The sequence below is a fragment of the Peromyscus maniculatus genome, chromosome X (assembly GCF_049852395.1).
Source record: "Peromyscus maniculatus bairdii isolate BWxNUB_F1_BW_parent chromosome X, HU_Pman_BW_mat_3.1, whole genome shotgun sequence".
NCBI classification, from domain to species: domain Eukaryota; kingdom Metazoa; phylum Chordata; class Mammalia; order Rodentia; family Cricetidae; genus Peromyscus; species Peromyscus maniculatus.
The window spans coordinates 57,619,365-57,638,081 of record NC_134875.1 but is presented as its reverse complement, the minus strand read 5'-3'; the positions used below and the strand labels follow the sequence as shown (position 1 = coordinate 57,638,081).

The 18,717-nt window shown below is 43.2% G+C and overlaps 2 protein-coding genes across 2 annotated transcripts; one reads left to right on the top strand and one right to left on the bottom strand.

Annotated features, from left to right (window-relative positions):
* The first annotated feature begins 1,699 nt into the window (after positions 1 to 1,699).
* Rpl36a (ribosomal protein L36a) lies at positions 1,700 to 4,832 on the top strand. The gene is made up of 5 exons (XM_006986432.3): positions 1,700 to 1,835; positions 2,196 to 2,301; positions 2,642 to 2,709; positions 3,865 to 3,987; positions 4,716 to 4,832. The coding sequence occupies exons 1-5, from the start codon at positions 1,725 to 1,727 to the stop codon at positions 4,734 to 4,736; spliced, it is 429 nt and encodes a 142-aa protein (XP_006986494.1). The 5' UTR covers positions 1,700 to 1,724; the 3' UTR covers positions 4,737 to 4,832.
* Positions 4,833 to 6,806: 1,974 nt separating this feature from the next.
* On the bottom strand, positions 6,807 to 18,548 carry Gla (galactosidase alpha). Its single transcript, XM_006986433.4, has 7 exons — positions 18,287 to 18,548; positions 12,841 to 13,015; positions 11,726 to 11,903; positions 10,891 to 10,982; positions 9,381 to 9,542; positions 8,154 to 8,351; positions 6,807 to 7,352 (listed from the first exon to the last, which is right to left on the bottom strand). The coding sequence occupies exons 1-7, from the start codon at positions 18,478 to 18,480 to the stop codon at positions 7,092 to 7,094; spliced, it is 1,260 nt and encodes a 419-aa protein (XP_006986495.1). The 5' UTR covers positions 18,481 to 18,548; the 3' UTR covers positions 6,807 to 7,091.
* Positions 18,549 to 18,717: the final 169 nt, after the last annotated feature.

Genomic DNA, 18,717 nt, shown 5'->3' with positions numbered 1-18,717 from the left:
TCTACTACTGAGCTGAATCCCCAACCCTGGTCTTTCTATCTCCAGATTACTTACATGGAAAACAAAAACAAACAACAACAACAAAACCGTAGAAACTCCCTAAAGGCCAGTGAGATTTGTAAGAGTCCAGAGGAAGGAAAATACTGCTGGTCTTCAGGCTGGCAGCTTGGCAGAGAAATGTAGTAGGCTATGGTGTTGTTATTATCTTAGCCCCAGAGACCATGGAATAAAAATGTGGGTGAACAGAGTCAACTTATTTCTGGAGCATCATGCAAGCAGGATGCTCCAGGGGCCCCTAACATTAGCCCCTAGGCCACCGCTAATTCCGCCTGCATTCTAGCCCAAACATCTACCCTGCAGGGGCTTCTCTTTCCCTGTGTAATATACTGGGTAAGGGTAGACCTATGTACTGCTAAATGGCCTACGATTGAATTCCAACTTTAAAAACATCCATGTGTGACTTTGGATAAGTGAATGTAATGCCTCGTGTGCCTCGGTTCCCTCATTTGGTAAATACTAGTAATAGAAAACAGCTCCCGAAGATTGGCAGGATTAAAAGAGGCAGGCATCCAGACACGAGTGGCACATAGCACATACCTGTGACCCCAACATTCAGGAGAAGGATCAGAAGTTCCCCACCATCCTCAGCTACATAGGTGAGTTTTAGGCCAGCCTGGGGTTTGTGAGGCTCTCCCTGCCCCAAAGATAGCTGTTATAATGGGCAGGCTGTAATGGTAATGTTGTGTGATATAGTAATAGGAAACCAGGTTCTGGAGTCATCAGAACACATGGGGGTGGGGTGTGCATCCTGAATCCACGACTGTTAACACCGGACAAATAGATTCACATGCTACTGGATCCATGCCCTCCCCTGGAAAATGAAAGTAGCATTACCACCTTCCTCCTAGAATCACTCTGAGAATCAATGTTAAAACTCAGCCCCCCCCCCAAAAAAAAAAAAAGAAAAAAAGAATATGCTCTACAGGCTTACCTGCAGTCGTAACTTAAAAAAAAAAAAACAAAAAAAAAAACCATAAAACATGCAAAAAAAAACACCCTCAGCTCCCGTCAGCCTTTCTCTGTTGAACTATCTTGAAACTTCATACATGTCTTCTGCCAAGTGTTCAGGGAAGTGAAGTGCTGAGGTATTCTTGGTTGGTCCAACTATTTCAGAAGCCAGATAAATTCACTGTCAGTTTTCAGAACTAAGAGCAGCCAATTTACTTCCTCGGCTAAAAGGGTATTGCTTGCATTGTTCTTTTTCTTCAAAGTACTTAGCCTGGAATTGGACAGTGATGAGCATAATCAATTACTATGTCTTGCTCCTACAACAGTGTTTGAAACAGAACAGACATTAAATAAACTAAAGCAATTGGCTCCCCGCCCAGGGCTTTCTTGAGCCACAGTTTGCGGTGAAAGATCATTTCAGTCTCCTTGAAACAGAACGAGAATGTTAGGCTGGGAAGACCCCTCCACTTGATCCTGGTCCCTATTCTGCTTCAACACGGCAGATCGGAGTCTGGGAAGAGCATTGCTTTCGTCGCTTAAGCTGCTAAATTGCAATGTCCGCCAAAAGGGATGGAGTCAAGAAGTTGCGGGGCGCTGGGCGGGAGGAAGTGGAGAGTCCACAGACTAGGCGGAGCCTCGGCTGAAGCTCTTGTCCGCGGCTAAGATAAATCATCCCAGCCATCGGAGGGCGCTGCGCCGGGATCCTTACAGACTCTATGGTAGCTGTCTCCCACGGCTCCGAGGAAGTGCACTCAGGCACCTCCTATAAACTTCCGTTGCTGGCCCTGCCTCTTTCTTTCTGTGCCGATATCGCTCCCGCCAACATGGTATGGTCGTGTGTCCGGGTTTCGTAGTATCCAGCTTAATCCTTGCTCCCGGCGTAGACAGTACTGTCCCAGAGTACATCAAGGCTCTGGCAAGACCTCGATGTACCTAAGAAATCTAGCATTGCCGAGAGCGCCACACAGGGAGCCGAGTTATGGGCGGAAGAGTTGAAGCGATGGGTTGATTTAGCTGTGGGTGGATACACTGTTTGATGGCGCGTGTGACAGGACCGACTTTTAAATCTACACGGTCGTTGTGTTTTTAGTGAGTAGCTGTAGAGTTAATCACTTTCATGTCGATCCAGGGAGGGTGCGGGGCCACTGTGGTCTGGTAACTGCATGTTCTGAACACTTTTTTACTAGGTGAACGTTCCTAAGACCCGCCGGACGTTCTGCAAGAAATGTGGCAAGCACCAACCCCACAAAGTGACCCAGTACAAGAAGGGCAAGGATTCTTTGTATGCCCAGGGTAAGCTGTTTATATGTAATTTGGTGGTGGTGGCTAGGAGGCGGTGATGGGGAGTTTGTGGGAGATAAAGTCCAACTATGTAAAGCACGCTGGCCTGGAATAAGCAATCCTCCTGCCTCAACTTCTGAAGGGTTGGAGTTGTGCCTGTTTCTCGCCATGCCGGAGTAAATAACTTGGTTTTGATGTGACATTTATGAGACATAGTAACAAGTCCAGATATTTCCTCTCGGGTGCAACCAAAATTTCTTAATTCAGGGCGGCTCCAATTTAAACTTAAGACTTCCTTGTGTCTATTTTGACATATGATCTGTAGCATATCAAAACAAATTACTTTTTCTAGGAAAGCGGCGCTATGACAGGAAACAGAGCGGCTATGGTGGGCAGACTAAGCCTATTTTCCGCAAAAAGGTTAGTGATTACTAATTGACATGTTCCTTGATAATTGTGGGAAGGACCTTGCATTTGTCAACTCTTGTCTCCAAGCGTTACTAGTGTTAATTACAGCAAAGTTATCCCACTTGTGGCAGGGATGTTTCCAAGGCAGTGGAGCTGGGAGTCAACCCAGATCTGACTATAATCTAGACTATAGCATCTCAGTATTTACAGTACCCCCTAAAGAGGCAAAAATGAAGGAATATGCCCTACTTTCCTAAGAACTGAATTATGTGTCCACCAGCAAGACCTTTTATTCATTTATTGTCATGTCTGAATCCTCAGCTCTGTGTTGCTGGAGGCTCAGTGGTAGAGTGCTCGCCAAGTATGAGGCAGCCCAGGTTCAATTCCCTGTACTGCCATGGAAGAATATTTGGATTTCTCAAGTCTCATGAAGTCTTAAAATTTCTTACAGTATGTGTGTAGGCCTTCCACTGGCTGAATTCTGGATTCTCCAGTTTAATGAGGTTCCTTAAGGTTCAGCTACTTGGAACATAGCATTTCTTCGTTCATCTCTTTGTTCCTCTGCCAGCCTGCTTGTAGAAATTAAATAAGTGACTTCCTTTGGGTCCTGCATTGGATGTAGGGTAATGAGACTGCTTGTTCATTTAAATGTCCAGCCAGTTTGTTTGGAAGATGGCCATGTTTCAGCTTTCAGATTGCAAACTAGCAACAAAACTGGCCAAAATAGTGGACTTAAGAAGTTGATTATTAATGGGGTGTGAGTGTTAACTGATTTTAGGGCTAGCTGAAGTATTAAGAAAATTGATTGGTGAATTCCATACGTTGTATTTCATATTTGTGTGAATTTGGCCGGGCTTTTATTTGAATCAACCGGTAAACAGCACAAAAAGCCTGAAGGGCTACAAATTTAAAGTAGCTTTTTTTGGGTGTGTGTAGGGGGTGGCAATCCCATGTAGCCCAGGCTGGCCTCAAACTCATGTGGCTGCCGCTTGTCTCTACCTCCAGAGTGCTGGGAACACAGGCATGCACAACCACATAAGCTTCAGCTTTGTTATCTTAAGTTCTCCAAATCATTGGCTTCTGGGTTTTTGTTTTTCCTCCATAGCTAAATACAGATCGTGGCAAAAATGTAATTTTGTGAAGGATTTGACTTCATTTCTTTTGTAGGCTAAAACTACAAAGAAGATTGTGCTGAGACTTGAATGTGTTGAGCCCAACTGCAGATCGAAGAGGATGCTGGCTATTAAGAGATGCAAGCACTTTGAACTGGGAGGCGATAAGAAGAGAAAGGTACCCTTCTTTGAAATAACTGCTTTATCTGTAGGGGTAACTGTTCTGAGCTTACTATGCCATAGTGCACCCTCAAAGATAATTGTCCACAGCTGAAGGTACAAGTTACATATCCCATATCTGAAATGCTTGGGACCAGGAGCTTTTCATGTTTTTTGTTTTGTTTTCAACACTGTTTCCCTCTGTAGACCAGGCTGGCCTGGAAACTGAGAGATCCACCTGCCTCTGCCTCCCGGGTGCTAGGATTAAAGGTGTGTGCCACCACCACCCAGCAAGTATTTTATTTTTTGTTTTCAGATTTGTGGATTTTTCGTGTGCTTTATTAGCTGAAAAATCAAAAATCTTGAACACCAGTATATCTAAATGGCTTCAAGATTTCAGTGTATAGATTTTGCTGCAATTAGGGAAGGAAGAGGCAACATGGTCTCCTTAGAAGTGTTTTGTGGTCTTGGATTGAACCCAGGGCCATGGTAGGCAGGCACCCAACTAATAAGCTCTGTGTCGAGCCCATGGATAATGTAAGGTTCCGTAAAAACTACAAAGCAGGCCAGACAGTGGTGGCGCACGCCTTTAATCCCAGCACTCAGGAGGCAGAGGCAGGCAGATCTCTGAGTTCAAGGCCAGCCTGGTCTACAGAACGAGATCCAGGACAAGCTACAAAGAAACACTGTCTCAGGAAAAAAAGATACTACAAAACACAACACTTTGTTTTTCTGTTCTGTTTACAGGGCCAGGTGATCCAGTTCTAAGCTGATCTTGTTATGAAGACAATAAAATCATGAGCTTGTACTCACCTCTTACGATTGCAAGTTGGTTTTTGGGGAGGAAATAAACAAATTCTCTGAGTTTCTGCTTGGTGTCTGAGTACTACTTTAGGATTTAACTTTGAGCCGGTGTAAAATATGACTTATATCTTTGTTACTTAAGGAGATTTGGCTATGTTTTCTAGGCATCATAGTACATTCCAATGTACATTATTGGTTTTAGGTTATGTCCCTTTAAACATCTTGACTTAGAGCCACATACCTTTCAGGTGAGTTTTTTTTTTTAAGCTTTTAATGTAATTTACTATTTTTAGCATTCAGAAGGAGGCCCCTCTACCATTTTATTCTAGTGTGAGAGGAACACTGTAAATCCCAGCAGGAGCCAGATGAGGGAGGAGATACTGAGAGAAAACCCATGTCTTTAGAGTTAGGTACAGCAGTGGAGGACTGCAAGCATCGGGTGAGATTTTTACTGTGTTGAAATGCCCCCCAACAAACCCACCACCTTGTGGGTGCTAGGAATTAATCTGGGTCTACAGGAAGAGCAGCCACTGCTCTTAACCTGCTGCATTAGTTCTCTGGCCCATGTATGGGTTGAGCTTTTTTCTTTTGCATGAATGTGAATGCAGGGGGTCAGAAACTTTTGAAAGTTGATTCTCCTACCAAGGGTTCCAGGGTCAAACCCAGGTCAAATAGGCTTTTCTTGAAAATTATCTGCCCCCTTCAGTATTTCAGGTGGGTGCTTTTACACCAATTTGTATTCAGAATATTAGAGGTATATATTGCTTGCTCATGAATTTGTGTGTATGATTGAGATTTTTACATAGCCCTGGCTGGTCTCAATCTTGGCAAACCTGCTTCAGCTTTCTGAATGCTGTGATTACGTACTTGCACACCTCTTGGTGAGAAGAGTAGTTAAAAATGGGATAGCAGCCGGGAGGTGGTGGTGGTGGTGGTGGTGGTGCAGCACACCTTTGATCCCAGCAGAGCCGGGTGGATCTCTGAGTTCAAGGACAGCCTGGTCTACAGAGTGAGATCCAGGACAGGCACCAAAACTATACAGAGAGACCCTGTCTCAAAAAAATAAAAAAATAAAAAATACAAGCCTGGCGGTGGTGGCGCACGCCTTTAATCCCAGCACTGGGGAGGCAGAGGCAGGCGGATCTCTGTGAGTTCGAGGCCAGCCTGGTCTCCAAAGCGAGTTCCAGGAAAGGCGCAAAGCTACACAGAGAAACCCTGTCTTGAAAAACCAAAAAAAAAAAAAAAAAATACAAAAAATATGGGATAGCAAAGGGGCAGTTTTGAAACTTTGACCACAAGTTCGTTCTCACGGATTTGAATGTCGACTAATTTGCTTGAAGCTGCTTGAATACCCTAGTTTGTCACTAGGGCAGTTCATTTGGTGTCTTAGTTAACAGCACTGCCTCCCAAGTACTGGGATTAAAGGCATGCCACTAGGCCCAGCACATCACCTGGCATTTTCTCAATCCTTTAACCAAGGAAGCTGATTTCATTTTTCTTTGCACTAGACTGTAAGCAGCCCACACCAGGTGATCAGTGGTTGGCTTGGCTTTAAATCCTTGCTTTATGTGTTAGAGAGCTGGCTTAGTGATCCAAGAGCACTTGCTTCACATCCACTGCTGACTCCAGTTCCAGAGGATCCTATGCCCTCTTCTGACTTCTTTTTTTGACATTATTTTATTTTTTTCTATTACCAGATTGATACAGTACAAATTCTTATCCCAATAGTGAAATGTCTCACTGAAGCTTGCCCAGTGATGGAGTAAAAGCAAAACTTATGAGCCACCACAGCACTAGGCATGCATGTGGAAGACACACATCCATGTAGGCAAAACACTCAACACATAAAAATAAAAGTTTTGGTTTTTTTTTTTTTTTTTTTTTTTTTGATTTTCAAGACAGGGTTTCTCTGTGTAGCTTTGCGCCTTTCCTGGAACTCGCTTTGGAGACCAGGCTGGCCTCGAACTCACAGAGATCCGCCTGCCTCTGCCTCCCCAGTGCTGGGATTAAAGGCGTGCGCCACCACCGCCCGGCAAAAGTTTTGGTTTTTTAATCCTGGCCCTACAGATTCCAGTAGGTAGAACACCCGGCTCAGCATTATGAGGGCTAAAATGAACCAGTATACCTGAAGCATCTGTTACAGTGCCTGGCACAGGAGTACCCACTTTATTTCAAAAGCCTTTCCAAAAGCTTACCTTGAAGGAGCTTTTGAAGGCCATGACTTTGGGATACTTTATTTCAAGGGGAAACAGGAAAGAGTGAGGAAGTAGTTCTTAGTAGAACTGGCCATTTAATGTACATCTCTGCCGTTAGTCTGGTTTATCTCTCTAGCCTGAGCAAGACGGTGCCTGAAGGATTTATTCGAGATTTTAAGGTTAAAGTCCATCCATAGAAGCCTAGCTCTACTTTCACAGGGAGGACCTGTGTGATGATGCAGCCAGGATTGCAGGCCACTCCTTGACCTAGGGAAGCAACCTGGATGCTGTAAGAACGAGGTCCACCAATTTCCTGCAGGTTCCTCACAGCTACAGCCCAGGCTAAGTTTGAGAGTGGTCGTTCCCAAACCTCGATGTTGTCTTCCTAAAAAGCCAAGAAAAGAAGTGTGAGCATGTGGGAACCCCATTACTGGCCTTATTTGAAATTCAGCCTTATTGTCAGAACTATTATATACTTGGAAGAAAAATTAAAATTGGCCAGCAGCATATTTTAGAAATTAAAAAGTAATGTCTAGCTGTGCGTGGTGGCACACACCTTTAATCCCAGCACTCCAGATATAGAGGTGGATCTCTGAGTTTAAGGCTAGCCTGGTCTACAGAGGGTATTCCAGGATGGCCAGGGCTATACAAAAATCCTGTTTTGGAAAGCAAAAATAAAAAAAAAAAAATTAAAAAAACCACTGGGATCCTGAACACCTTTAATCCCAGCACTCGGTAGGCAGAGGTAAGAGGATCTCTGTGAGTCTGAGGCCAGCCTGGTCTACAGGAGTTCCAGGATAGCCAGAGCCACACAAAGAAAACTTGTCTTGAGAGAACCATAAAAAAAACTTTCTATTGGTTTAAACTCTTGTCAGAGTAGTTTTCTCTGGTGGATACCCTCTAACAAGCATGGTCAGCAGAGTGAGTTCTGGGACAGCCAGCTCTACACAGAGAAACCCTGTATTGAAAAACTAAACAAAACAAAACCCAGTAACAGTTCTGACAAGTCTTACTATTTAACTACACAGTTCTCAAGCTCAAGGGAAATATAACTGAGAAAAAAGCCAATCATTTCTTCATATAGCACAGTTAGGCATTCAAAGGCCATCACAAATACTGCAAATCATAAACTTTAAGGCAGGATAGTACACTCCTGGTCAGTTTTCTCCTAGGAAGCATTACTTACCTTTCTAAAACAGTACCCCTGCTTGCCCAAGGGGTCTTGGTTGATGGCAATTACATCCTCATTCTGAAGTAGAGCTTTGGCTTGGGGGCTGATTTGTCGGAGATCATTGGACATGAGTAGAGGAGCTGCCATGATAGCCCAAAGGGCCATCTGAGTTACCTGCTGGTCCCAACTGAGGCCAAAGTTGCCAATCACTAGCTATGACAAAGAGGGAAATAATTCAGATGAGAGAAGATTCAACTATTTGGGTTTTTGTTTGCTCAGGGTACAGAGGTCCCTGTACTCAGGGAGGCATTAAGGAAAGCCAGGAATGTTAAACACACAGGGGCCTTTTCACAACTAAGGAGATAAAATACCGGTTTTCCTGCCCAAAAGGCTGGGAGTGGATTTTGTTAACAAACTGGAGACTTTGTTGCTATCTGTGGAGACAGACCTCATCCACCTTTTGCTATAGAGGCAGACCTCATTCAAATCCCCCAGAATGATTATCCCAGACTCTTCCCTCCCTAGACCATGATCCATCCTTAGGGGAGATGTCACATGTGTTTTATGGCCTGATGGCCTCTATGCTATCAGAGACCACACGAGACTCTAGGCCCTTTAGCTATAGAACGGGTCACATGTACTGTGTAAAAGTTTCTATGCAGTCACACCTTAAGCTTTATTGTGCACCTGGAATTGGACTGATGGTTTCCTGGAAGCCTTTACCCAAATTGTAGTGTTTTAAACATGTTGACAGTGAACTGCCGGGCATTAGACTCCCCAAAGTGATCCAGGTTGACGAAGTCAATCTGCACTGGGTTTTCATTCTTATCTCTGCAGGTTCGTTTCTCTGACAGAATACCTGCAGGGGCCCCCTCAGTTTTTGTTTTTTTCTTTTCTTTTCTTTTTTGGAGATAGGGTCTTTACTATGTAGTCCAGGCTAACCTTTTGGCCTTGAATTTGGAACAACTCTCCTGCCTCAGCCTCTGGAGTGCTGAGACTCCATCCAAGCAGCTTACCTAATGCCTGCTGGAACAATTAAAAAATTCCCTAGATGGTCAACTGAGAGAACCCATTTTCCACAGCACTGTGATGTAAGTGCTCACTGAGAGCCTCTTCCCAGGGCTGGGTGTGTAGGTCAGTGCTAGAAACGTTGCTTGGTTTGTGCTAGGCCCTGCTTTCAGAGCTAGGCACCAACAGAAAGAAAGCGACCAGCTCTCAAATGAGGAGGGCTCAGGTCTTTACCATATCGGGGTCATTCCAACCCCCTGGTCCAGCGACTTCAACAATCTCCTTCTGGTTAAATGTTGTCCAGGCCAAGATACGCTTTATGCTTTCCCAGGAATCATAAACATCATCAAAGTTTCTCCAGTGATTGCAGTAATACTGGATATCTGTATAGTTGGGCTGTAAAGACAGAATGGTTTGCAGTCTTAACTTTACTGTGAGATGCACTGATGGCCTCTATAGTCTACAGATCAAAAGTCTAACAAATAACAAGGCCTGACCATCTTTTAGCGTTCTAAATGTAAGGGAGTTTCACTAGAAGATGTTCACTTTATAAATGGGCCATACAATTTTAAGTACCTGTTTAAAGTGACTTTAATATTATTTATGCTAGACATGCACTGAATTGTGATGTCTAGGTACTGGCATTATGAAAGAACTTTGTTTTTACTGGAATCTGTAAACTAGCCTAAAGTGGGCATGTTTCTGTAATGAAATTAAAATGATCTAAATGAGCAAAAATAAGGCTTATAAAATTATACAGGATGCCATCAAACATGATAAAATCTGAATCTGAGACATGTAATTTGTGGAATGAATCAGTTTGTAGATATGTAGGTGTGCTATCCAAGGGCTAAAATGCTGAGGAAAAAGACTATAGAAAGATTTAAAGAAAATAATAGGGACTCATTCCATAAATACTTACTCAAGTAATCATATGCTTGGGAAACAGTGAGAAAGACCTACCCTCCTGGATTTACATTCTAGTGGGGAGACGGGCAAACAAGTGAACAGTAAAGGAAAGCTCTCCCAGGGAAACCAAGCAGCTGAGGACTAGAGAGTGCATGGGCAGAAGGCTATTTTAAAGTAGAGAAGACCCAAGTTTGGAGCACCTGCTCAGATTTCAATGTTAAGTAGCCAGCCCTTTTAAAATCTTGGGGGCAGACTTGGCAGAAATAATAAGCAAATACATAATCATAGACGCATATGGAAATGTCTTTGTGTGGCCAAGTACCATGCACAGTGAATATACACCAGTGAGGTCCATATGGTATTTGATGGACAGAAAGAAAAAAGTGCGGTGAGCGAAAGAGCTGTTAGAGGATAGAAAGCAGGTAAGAGGCAGGGTAATGGAGTTTGATTTTACTCCAAGTGCAATGCAAAGCCAGTTAAGTTTTAAGGAGGTGACTGATGGGATGGATGCCCTCGACATTTCTCAGAAGACGGTTCTGCTGCTGCTTGGAAAACGGTGGGGGGTAGAGAAGCGAGCAGAAGTAGGGAGATCAGGCTGTCAGAGCAGGCTGGGTGAGAGATGAGAGTGGCCTGGAAGGCCGGTGGGGATGACAAGAGTTAGTAAATTCAAGGCAGATTTTGGAGCGAATACTGGCAGGACTGCCGGTGATAAGATATGAACAGTGAAATAAAAGGAAAGAAAAATCAAAGACGGTTTCCCAGTTAGTGGAAGCTTCGACTATAATTACAAGCATTCTGAAATTTAGATTCTGAAATTCTGGGCTCACTAGCTCACCTTATGAAAGGGTCTCATATAAAGAGGCCACTCACAGGAGTACACAATGCTTCTGCCAGTCCTATTCAAGGCCAAGGACATGTACTTATAACCTGTAGGAGAAAACAATAGGTAAAATAAAGGAAAGAAGTGAATTTCCAGGTAGTGCCCAACATTTGAAGAGGCCACTTGGAAGGTCCATGTTTATATTGTAAACCAGTGACAGGGAAAGTTTGCTCTCTGCTTAAATTGTGACTGCCAGGATTGCTCTGGGGAGGTGATGCAGAGATGATGCATATATAGAGGAAAGGCAGGGGTAAGATGCTACTTTATCTGTGACAGTCTGGACTCTCACAAACCATGTCAGATCTAGTTATCATTACTAATTATCATTCCTTTTCAGAGTCCTTGGCTTGAAAGTACACAGTATATGCCACATGCCATAGTTAGGCACGTATGAATCCCACATAGATGAATAAATGACTGAGATTAGTTCTTTGGAGGCTCGGCTTCCTCTGGCCTCAAAGCTCCTGTCTCTGTGGCTTGATCTTTCAGTTGATGTTAAGTAAAGACTGAGAAATGATTATGGCTTGTATTTCTTGAAGAAAATAAACTACTTGGGCTGGCAAGATGGTTCAGGCAGTACAGGTGTTCGCTGCCAAGCCTGATGACCTGAGTTTGATCCCTGGGACTCACATGGTAGTCACAGATGAAGAAAGAGAGAACCAAGTCCTGCAAGCTGTCCTCTGGCTTCGCAGCAGGCATCATAGCACATACACCAAAAATCATTTTATTTTGTTGATTGTAATGTAATTTTAAAAATAAATGTAATTTAAAAAAAAAAAAAAAACCATACCATCTGCCAAGGATACCACATTGTCGCAGTGACAACCATCAAATTTTAGCAGATCGACACCCCAGTCAGCAAATGTCTGGGCATCAATGTCATAGTATCCAAAACTCCCAGGGAAACCGGAACAGGTTTTATTCCCAACATCAGCATAAATCCCTAGCTTCAATCCTTTGCTGTGGACCTGAAATGAGAAGGATGGATCAGGAAGTAGTTAAAAACAGGAGGGGACTTCTTAAGGCTTAGAGCAGAGAGATGTGTGCTTCTCCGGGTCTTGGGGGCCTGCTTCCTTAAACCACTCGAGTTTTCCAGCTGAGTTTGTGGGAAGCAGAGAACAAATCCTCCAACTCTGCTAAGGTAGTTCTAACTATCCATGGTGAACTGTAGCACAGACGCGAGGAAAAAGCTATGACCACTTTAACATTCCTCATGGGATCCTCAACGGTCTCCTTCCAAAACGGTAACAGATCTGTCTTGAGAAAGGCTGGCTACACTTCAGTTAGGTCTCTCTGAATCTCCTCCTGTCTTGGCCTCCATGGTATCTGTCTGGGTGAGCTCACCATGGCAAGAATCCTGCTAAGTTATACCATCCCCTGACTTCAGGTTTCCTTTTGGCCATTTTCCATCTAGCAAACTCCCAGGATTGGCTCATTGGTTGTAGATTCTCACCTGTCCATCTGGATTGGAGCTTGACGCTTTTTCCTACAGTCCTGAATAAAATCTGCTTAACGGCCTTTAGCTAGTATCAGGGCGTCCTTTGCCTTCAGTAGTCTCTGGAGCGTGTGCTTTCATTTTTAGAATTCATGAATGGTATAACTGTGGTAACCTCCCACACTGCTATGGGGATATAAGCATGCTCCACACAACCAAGCTCTCCTTTTCTCCTAGACAATTCAGTGCTTTCCGGGGGGGAGGGGGGGAATGTGTCAACAAGACAGGCCTCAGGAGCTATTGCAAAATGTGTATAGGCTGATGTGATGATAATTCCACCTAGTAAGCATAATTTATTGTTTAGATAACAGCAACCATTCCATTTTTGAAGTATCACGTGGCCTGTTTCTCAATAAGCTTTTGTAAGTGATACAGACCCATGAAAAATAAACAAACAGCTTTAAACTCACATAATTAGCGAGGTGCTGGATCCCACTAGGAAAGCGCTGGGGATCTGCCTGAAGTCGGCCCTTGGAGTCCCTTTCTGGAGCCATCCAACAGTCATCTATGCAGAGGTATTCATAACCTGCGTCCTTCCAGCCATCAGAGACCATGAGATCTGCCATTTGCATGAACAGTTGCTCACTGAAAAAGGAATCCCAACACTCATTCCAATTCACTAGATGAATGCTTACATGCTCCCATTTTAAGGCACCTTGGGATTTCAGTTTCCAAAAATGCAGTGATACTGTGGTAGTAATCACAACCCATACGAGGTAAAATTAACTATCCTTCCTGTTTCTCCTCTCCCTTTCCTCCCACAATCTCTGCCCCAGAACTCACAGAAGGGGTGGGGCCATTCTTTCCCTAACCACAAAAGAAATAAACACGGGGGGTGGGGGGGGTGGGGGGTGCGGGGTGGCGGCGGCGGCGGCGGCGGCGGCGGCGGCGGCGGCGCACGCCTTTAATCCCAGTACTAGGAAGGCAGAGGCAGGTGGATCTCTGTGAGTTCAAGGCCAGCCTGGTCTACAGAGTGAGTTCCAGGACAGGCTCCAAAGCTACACAGAGAAACCCTGTCTTGAAAAACCAAAAAGAAAGACAAAAAAAAAAAAAAAAAGAAAAGAAAAGAAACCCAGTCTTACCCTGCCTTTAGATTGTCATAAAAAAAATTCCCTACCTTATTTTCGGGCGGTGGTGGCACACGCCTTTAATCCCAGCACTCGGGAGGCAGAGACAGATGGATCTCTGTGAGTTCGAGGCCAGCCTGGGCTACAGAGTGAGTTCCAGGAAAGGCGCAAAGCTACACAGAGAAACCCTGTCTCGAGAAAAAAAAAAAAAGAATATTTAGGAGCTGGAGAGATGGCTCAGCGGTTAAGAGCACTGAATGCTCTTCCAGAGGACCTGGGTTCGATTCCCAGCACCCACATGGTAGCTCACAACTGTCTGTAACTCCAGTTCCAGGGTACCTGACACCCTCACACAGATATACATACACTAATGCACATAAAATAAAAATAAATAAATTCTTAAAAAAGAAAACATATAAAAAAGAAATAAACAAAAACTGCAAATAATTAAAATAAGAATGAGATACATGACAAAATTGGAAAGTTATTGCCACTCAGAAGTTGTGGTGACACAGGTTTGTAATCCCAGCTATTGAGGAAACTGAAGCAGGATGATTTGCAGGTCCAAGGTCTGCCTGGCCTACGTACACCTAGAGGAACCCCAGCAGAGTAAGAGTTAGCATAATAGACAGCTTCTTCTGGTACCAGCTTTTCCTACGTCGAGCTAAACAATCTCATTCATAATAGTAACAGGAAAGCAGGAACAAAAAACCAAAAAGCTAAGATACCTAGACATTAATATATTTATCAATCATATGTTAAAACTATCCTGCTCCTCACTGGCTTAAATAAATGGAGAAACAATATCTTAGTCTTGGCTCAGAAAACCTTGAACAAACCCCAAAAAGACTTTTGAAGGAATTTGGCAAAAGATTTGAAAAGCTCACCTGAAAGATGAAATGCTTTGTGTCATGAAGAAAGGAAGCTACTGTAACATGGCATTATAATACAAAGATTACTGTAATTCAAGGCTTCAGAAAGAGATCCACTCATTTCATGCCATGAGTCTTCTAGCTTCCTCTAAGAATACAAGGTTTCACAATCACCTTCCCCTTTTTTTTTCCCTCTCGAGACAGGATTTCTCTGTGTAGCCTTGGCTGTCCTGGAACCAGCTCTATAGACCAGGCTGGCCTAAATCTCAAAGAGATCCACCTGCTTCTGCATCTGATTAAAGGCATTCACCACCACCACCTGGCTAACAATCCAATGACCTTATAAAAACCCAAGCTGGGCTGGAGAGATGGTTCAGAGGTTAAGAGCACTGACTGCTTTTCCAGAGTTCTGAGTTCAATTCCTAGCAACTACATGGTGGCTCACAACCATCTGTAATGAGATCTGGTGCCCTCTTCTGGTGTGTAGGGATGCATGCAAACAGAACACCGTATACGTAATAAATAAAAATAAAAACCCAAGCTCAGTGGTAGTGTATGCCTCTAATTCTAGCACTCAGGAGGCAGAGACAGGCGGATCACTGAGTTCAAGGCCAGCCTGGTCTACAGAGTGAGTTCCCCAAGCAGCCAGAGAAAACCCTGTCTTGAAAAAACAAAAAACAAAAACGAAACAAACAAAAAACTCAAGCTCACCTTCCCTCTGGAATGCTATTTCAGTGGAACTGAGTCTTTTTTTCCATTTGCAAATTTACTCTGCACCCAAATAAAATGCTCTTTACTTTTTGTCTTAACTTTTGACTTCTTGGCATAAGACTCTAAAGCCAAAAATAATGAAAGAATTGATATGTCACATTATATGAATATCAAAACAACTCAAAGTCAAGAACCACCTGTATTTGCAATATATACTAGACCCAAACCTGATGGAATAAAAAAAAATGCAGGTGATGTAGTTAAATAGGGTAGTGGCAAAAAGCAGGGGAGGGAGATCCATGGAGGAAACAGTTCAAGGAGTAGATTTAAAGTAGGAAAAGACATTCGGCCTCCTTAGTAATTAAATCAATGTACATTAAGAAGGGCTGGGGTATAGTTCAGTGGTATATTTCCTAACATGTTAGATCCTGGGTTCAAGTTCCACAGAGGCAGAAAAATACATAAAGAATAATACAAAGCAGATTTGCAAAAAATTTAAAAGAATGACAAAATTCAGGTTTGGATATATTGTTGAGAAATAGGCAATTCTTATACACTGTTGTGTACATGTATCTGCGAAATCTTTGGAAATGAATGATGTTATCAAAATGAGCATACCTTTGGGCCCTAGAATTAATGTTCTAAGAAAAGAATGGAGCTTGCCTGTCGTGGTGGGTATGACAGTGATCTCAACACTTGAGAGGATGAGGCATTAGAATTGCTTAGAGTTCCAGACCAGCCAGGCCTACAAAGTGAGACCTTTCTCATTAAGAGAGAGAGAGAGAGAGAGAGAGAGAGAGAGAGAGAGAGAGAGAGAGAAAGAGAATAGAAGAAAAGAAAAAAGAAATCAGGTAAGAATAGGATGCACAAAAATTGAAGAATCCAAGTAGCTATTAACAAAGGATTGCACACCAGGCAGTGGTGGTGCACGCCTTTAATCCCAGCACTCGGGAGGCAGAGGCAGGCGGATCTCTGTGAGTTCGAGGCCAGCCTGGGCTACAGAGTGAGTTCCAGGATAGGCTCCAAAAGCTACACGGAGAAAGCCTGTCTCGAAAAACTAAAAAAAAGAAAAGAAAAGAAAGAAAGAAAAAAGAAAACAAAGGACTACACAAATAAATTAGAGAATATACAGACATTTGCATTTATCAAGTTCTTACTCTGTACCAGGTACTATATATAGTCTGCACATTTTTTTTGAGGTCACTTGTATCCCAGGCTTCTGTAGCATAGGATGGACTTGAACTTTTGATATTTCTGCTTCCTTCCACCTCTTTAATACTGGAATTTAAATGTGCACCACCAGATGACGACGATCCAAGCCCATGGCTTTGTGCATGCTAGGCAAACACTGTACCAACTGAGCTACATCCCCAGCCCAATTTAGAAAAAAAATAATTAAACTGGACATGATCTTGCATGCCTGTAACCCCAGCAAATAGGAAGTGGTGACAAAAGGATCCCCAGTTCAAGACTAGCTTGATCCACGTAGGGTGACCATGTCCCCAAAATCCAAGTGCAAGGAATTAAGTCCAGTAATAGAGCACTTCCCTAGCATCTGCAAGGCTTGTGGCCATGTCCTCAAACCTCAAGAAAAACAAAACAAAATAAATGATTTGTCTCAAGGTACAATGAAGTAGAATTTAAGGGCACTGAGGTCTTGATGTTATCCACTTAAACATAAAGTGATACTATTTTTGTGGAAGTCAATTAGAAATCTGTGTATTCATTTACACAATAATTGTAAGGTTGTATATGGATGCTAACCATGATTATTTCTGGGTGATGAAATGAGGGGGAGTCTTAATTTCTATTATATTATTTTTACCATCTACATTGTTTGCAGTGACCATGCATTAGTTTTATAACAAACAAAAACAAACCCCAAAACAGCCACAATTAACAAAACAAAAAATATAAAAAGCCTGTATTGGCAAATTGCCACACATTTTATCTCAGGGATAGAACAGACTTAGTATGAAGATTAGAAAGCTAGTTTCTTTTATGATACGTGAGCAACACCCTGATTTTATCTTTACAGGCATTCAGAGAAATAGTTTGTGAACACTGCGCGGGAGCTGTGGCAGCTGCCTTGGGAGGCCGCTTTGCACCACTGGGTGATCTTACTATTTTTTCAATAATGTTTACAAGGCAGTCACTCAATATCTAATACTTGCTTCTTAATCATTTCTAGATCACAGATTCATTTAAGAATTCGAACAAAGGAAAACATCTTCTCTCTAGAAAAATGCCCATATATTTGTAAACTTACAATTCATTTCCTATACATGCCAGGATAGAGACATCTGTTTTATTTGCCTAATTGAGGGGTTCAGGGCATGAATGGTTGGTTTTTAAAATGGGTTTATTTAACTGAAAGTTCATCTGTGTGAGATAACCGTTTTACAGCTCTTTCTTTCTTTTTCTTTTCTTCCTTCCTTCCTTTCTTTCTTTTTGATAGTAAGCTCTTTCTTTTTGAGACAGGGTCTCACTATGCAGCACTGGTTGGCCTTGAATTTAGGAGATCTGCCTGCCTCTGTCTCTGGAGTGCTGGGATTAGTCCTGAGCCACCATGCCCAGCAATTTTACAGCTTTTTCTGTGTCAGCTCCTCGAGTTAAAAAAGATGTTACTCTGGTTTGTAAACTAGGATTGTGAGAATCAGATAGGTTCTACCCGGTCTCAACTCTCATCTTTGATGTGCAAAGTTCCTTCAGGTCAACTTTCCAGCCTGATGCCACACTCAAGGAAAAGGGGTTGAGGGCCAGCTCAGTAATCTCATGGTTTCTCTAACTCTTGCTTCAGTACAGCCAAAGAACCCGTGATCCAAAAAGGAAAAATGCCATTGGTCTTAGTCATCCTCCTTCCCATTCCAACCGTGCTTATGGCTTAGCTCAAGGCTAGCACTAAACAAGGGCAGAGTACAAACTCAAACGGTCTGCATGGAACCAAATGATATATGAAAAACTCCCAGTGTAGGAAGAGACAGAGCGGGAGCAACGCACTGGCTGCTGGCTATTTTCCATCTCAGGACAGCTCCCATTGATAACAGTTTAGGGACCGTCCAGGTCCCGGATAAATATTTTGTTGGGGATAAAAAAGCAATGATAGTAGGGGAATCTACCCCTCCAGCTCAAATGTTCCCATTTCTTCTACCAAATACACCCACACAAACACACGGAAAGGGAAAGGACCACTCAATATTTCATACCTGATGCAGGCATCAGGCTCTTCTTGGCAGTCGAGGTTGCACATGAACCTTTCCCAGTGCAGCCAGCCCATAGTAGGAGTCAGCGCCAAGCCATTGTCCAGTGCTTTGGCTCCAAGAATGCTCCAGAAAACTAAGGCCAGGGGAGGAAGCGCAAGCTCATAGACCAAACTCGGATCTCCACGCAAAAGCTCCATCCTCACAGGAATTTTTTGGTTCAGTTTCCTGCAGTTAACATGGGCTTTAAGTTTACCCTTGGGGCGGACCAATCATAGATGATCTATTCAGTAATGACATCACCGTTTCTCAGGCAACTGGACGGTTATCGCCAGAGGTGGACCAATGAACAATCACGTAAGACATACATGAACCAATCATATTGGCGCTCTCTTTACCTTGACCCACCCCATTTCCAAATGGGGAGGAAGTGCGGC

What these genes read in the sequence shown, in the direction of transcription:
- Gla (XM_006986433.4), bottom strand. Translation starts at nt 18,480, where the DNA reads ATGGAGCTTTTGCGTGGAGATCCGAGTTTGGTCTATGAGCTTGCGCTT. An exon ending in TGTGGTATCCTTGGCAGATG is followed by an intron (nt 10,983 to 11,725) that starts GTATGGTTTTTT and finishes TTTCTCCTACAG; the next exon opens with GTTATAAGTACATGTCCTTG. An exon ending in AGGGGTACTGTTTTAGAAAG is followed by an intron (nt 7,353 to 8,153) that starts GTAAGTAATGCT and finishes TTGGCTTTTTAG; the next exon opens with GAAGACAACATCGAGGTTTG.
- Rpl36a (XM_006986432.3), top strand. Translation starts at nt 1,725, where the DNA reads ATGGTAGCTGTCTCCCACGGCTCCGAGGAAGTGCACTCAGGCACCTCC. An exon ending in ATATCGCTCCCGCCAACATG is followed by an intron (nt 1,836 to 2,195) that starts GTATGGTCGTGT and finishes CTTTTTTACTAG; the next exon opens with GTGAACGTTCCTAAGACCCG. An exon ending in GGATTCTTTGTATGCCCAGG is followed by an intron (nt 2,302 to 2,641) that starts GTAAGCTGTTTA and finishes TACTTTTTCTAG; the next exon opens with GAAAGCGGCGCTATGACAGG.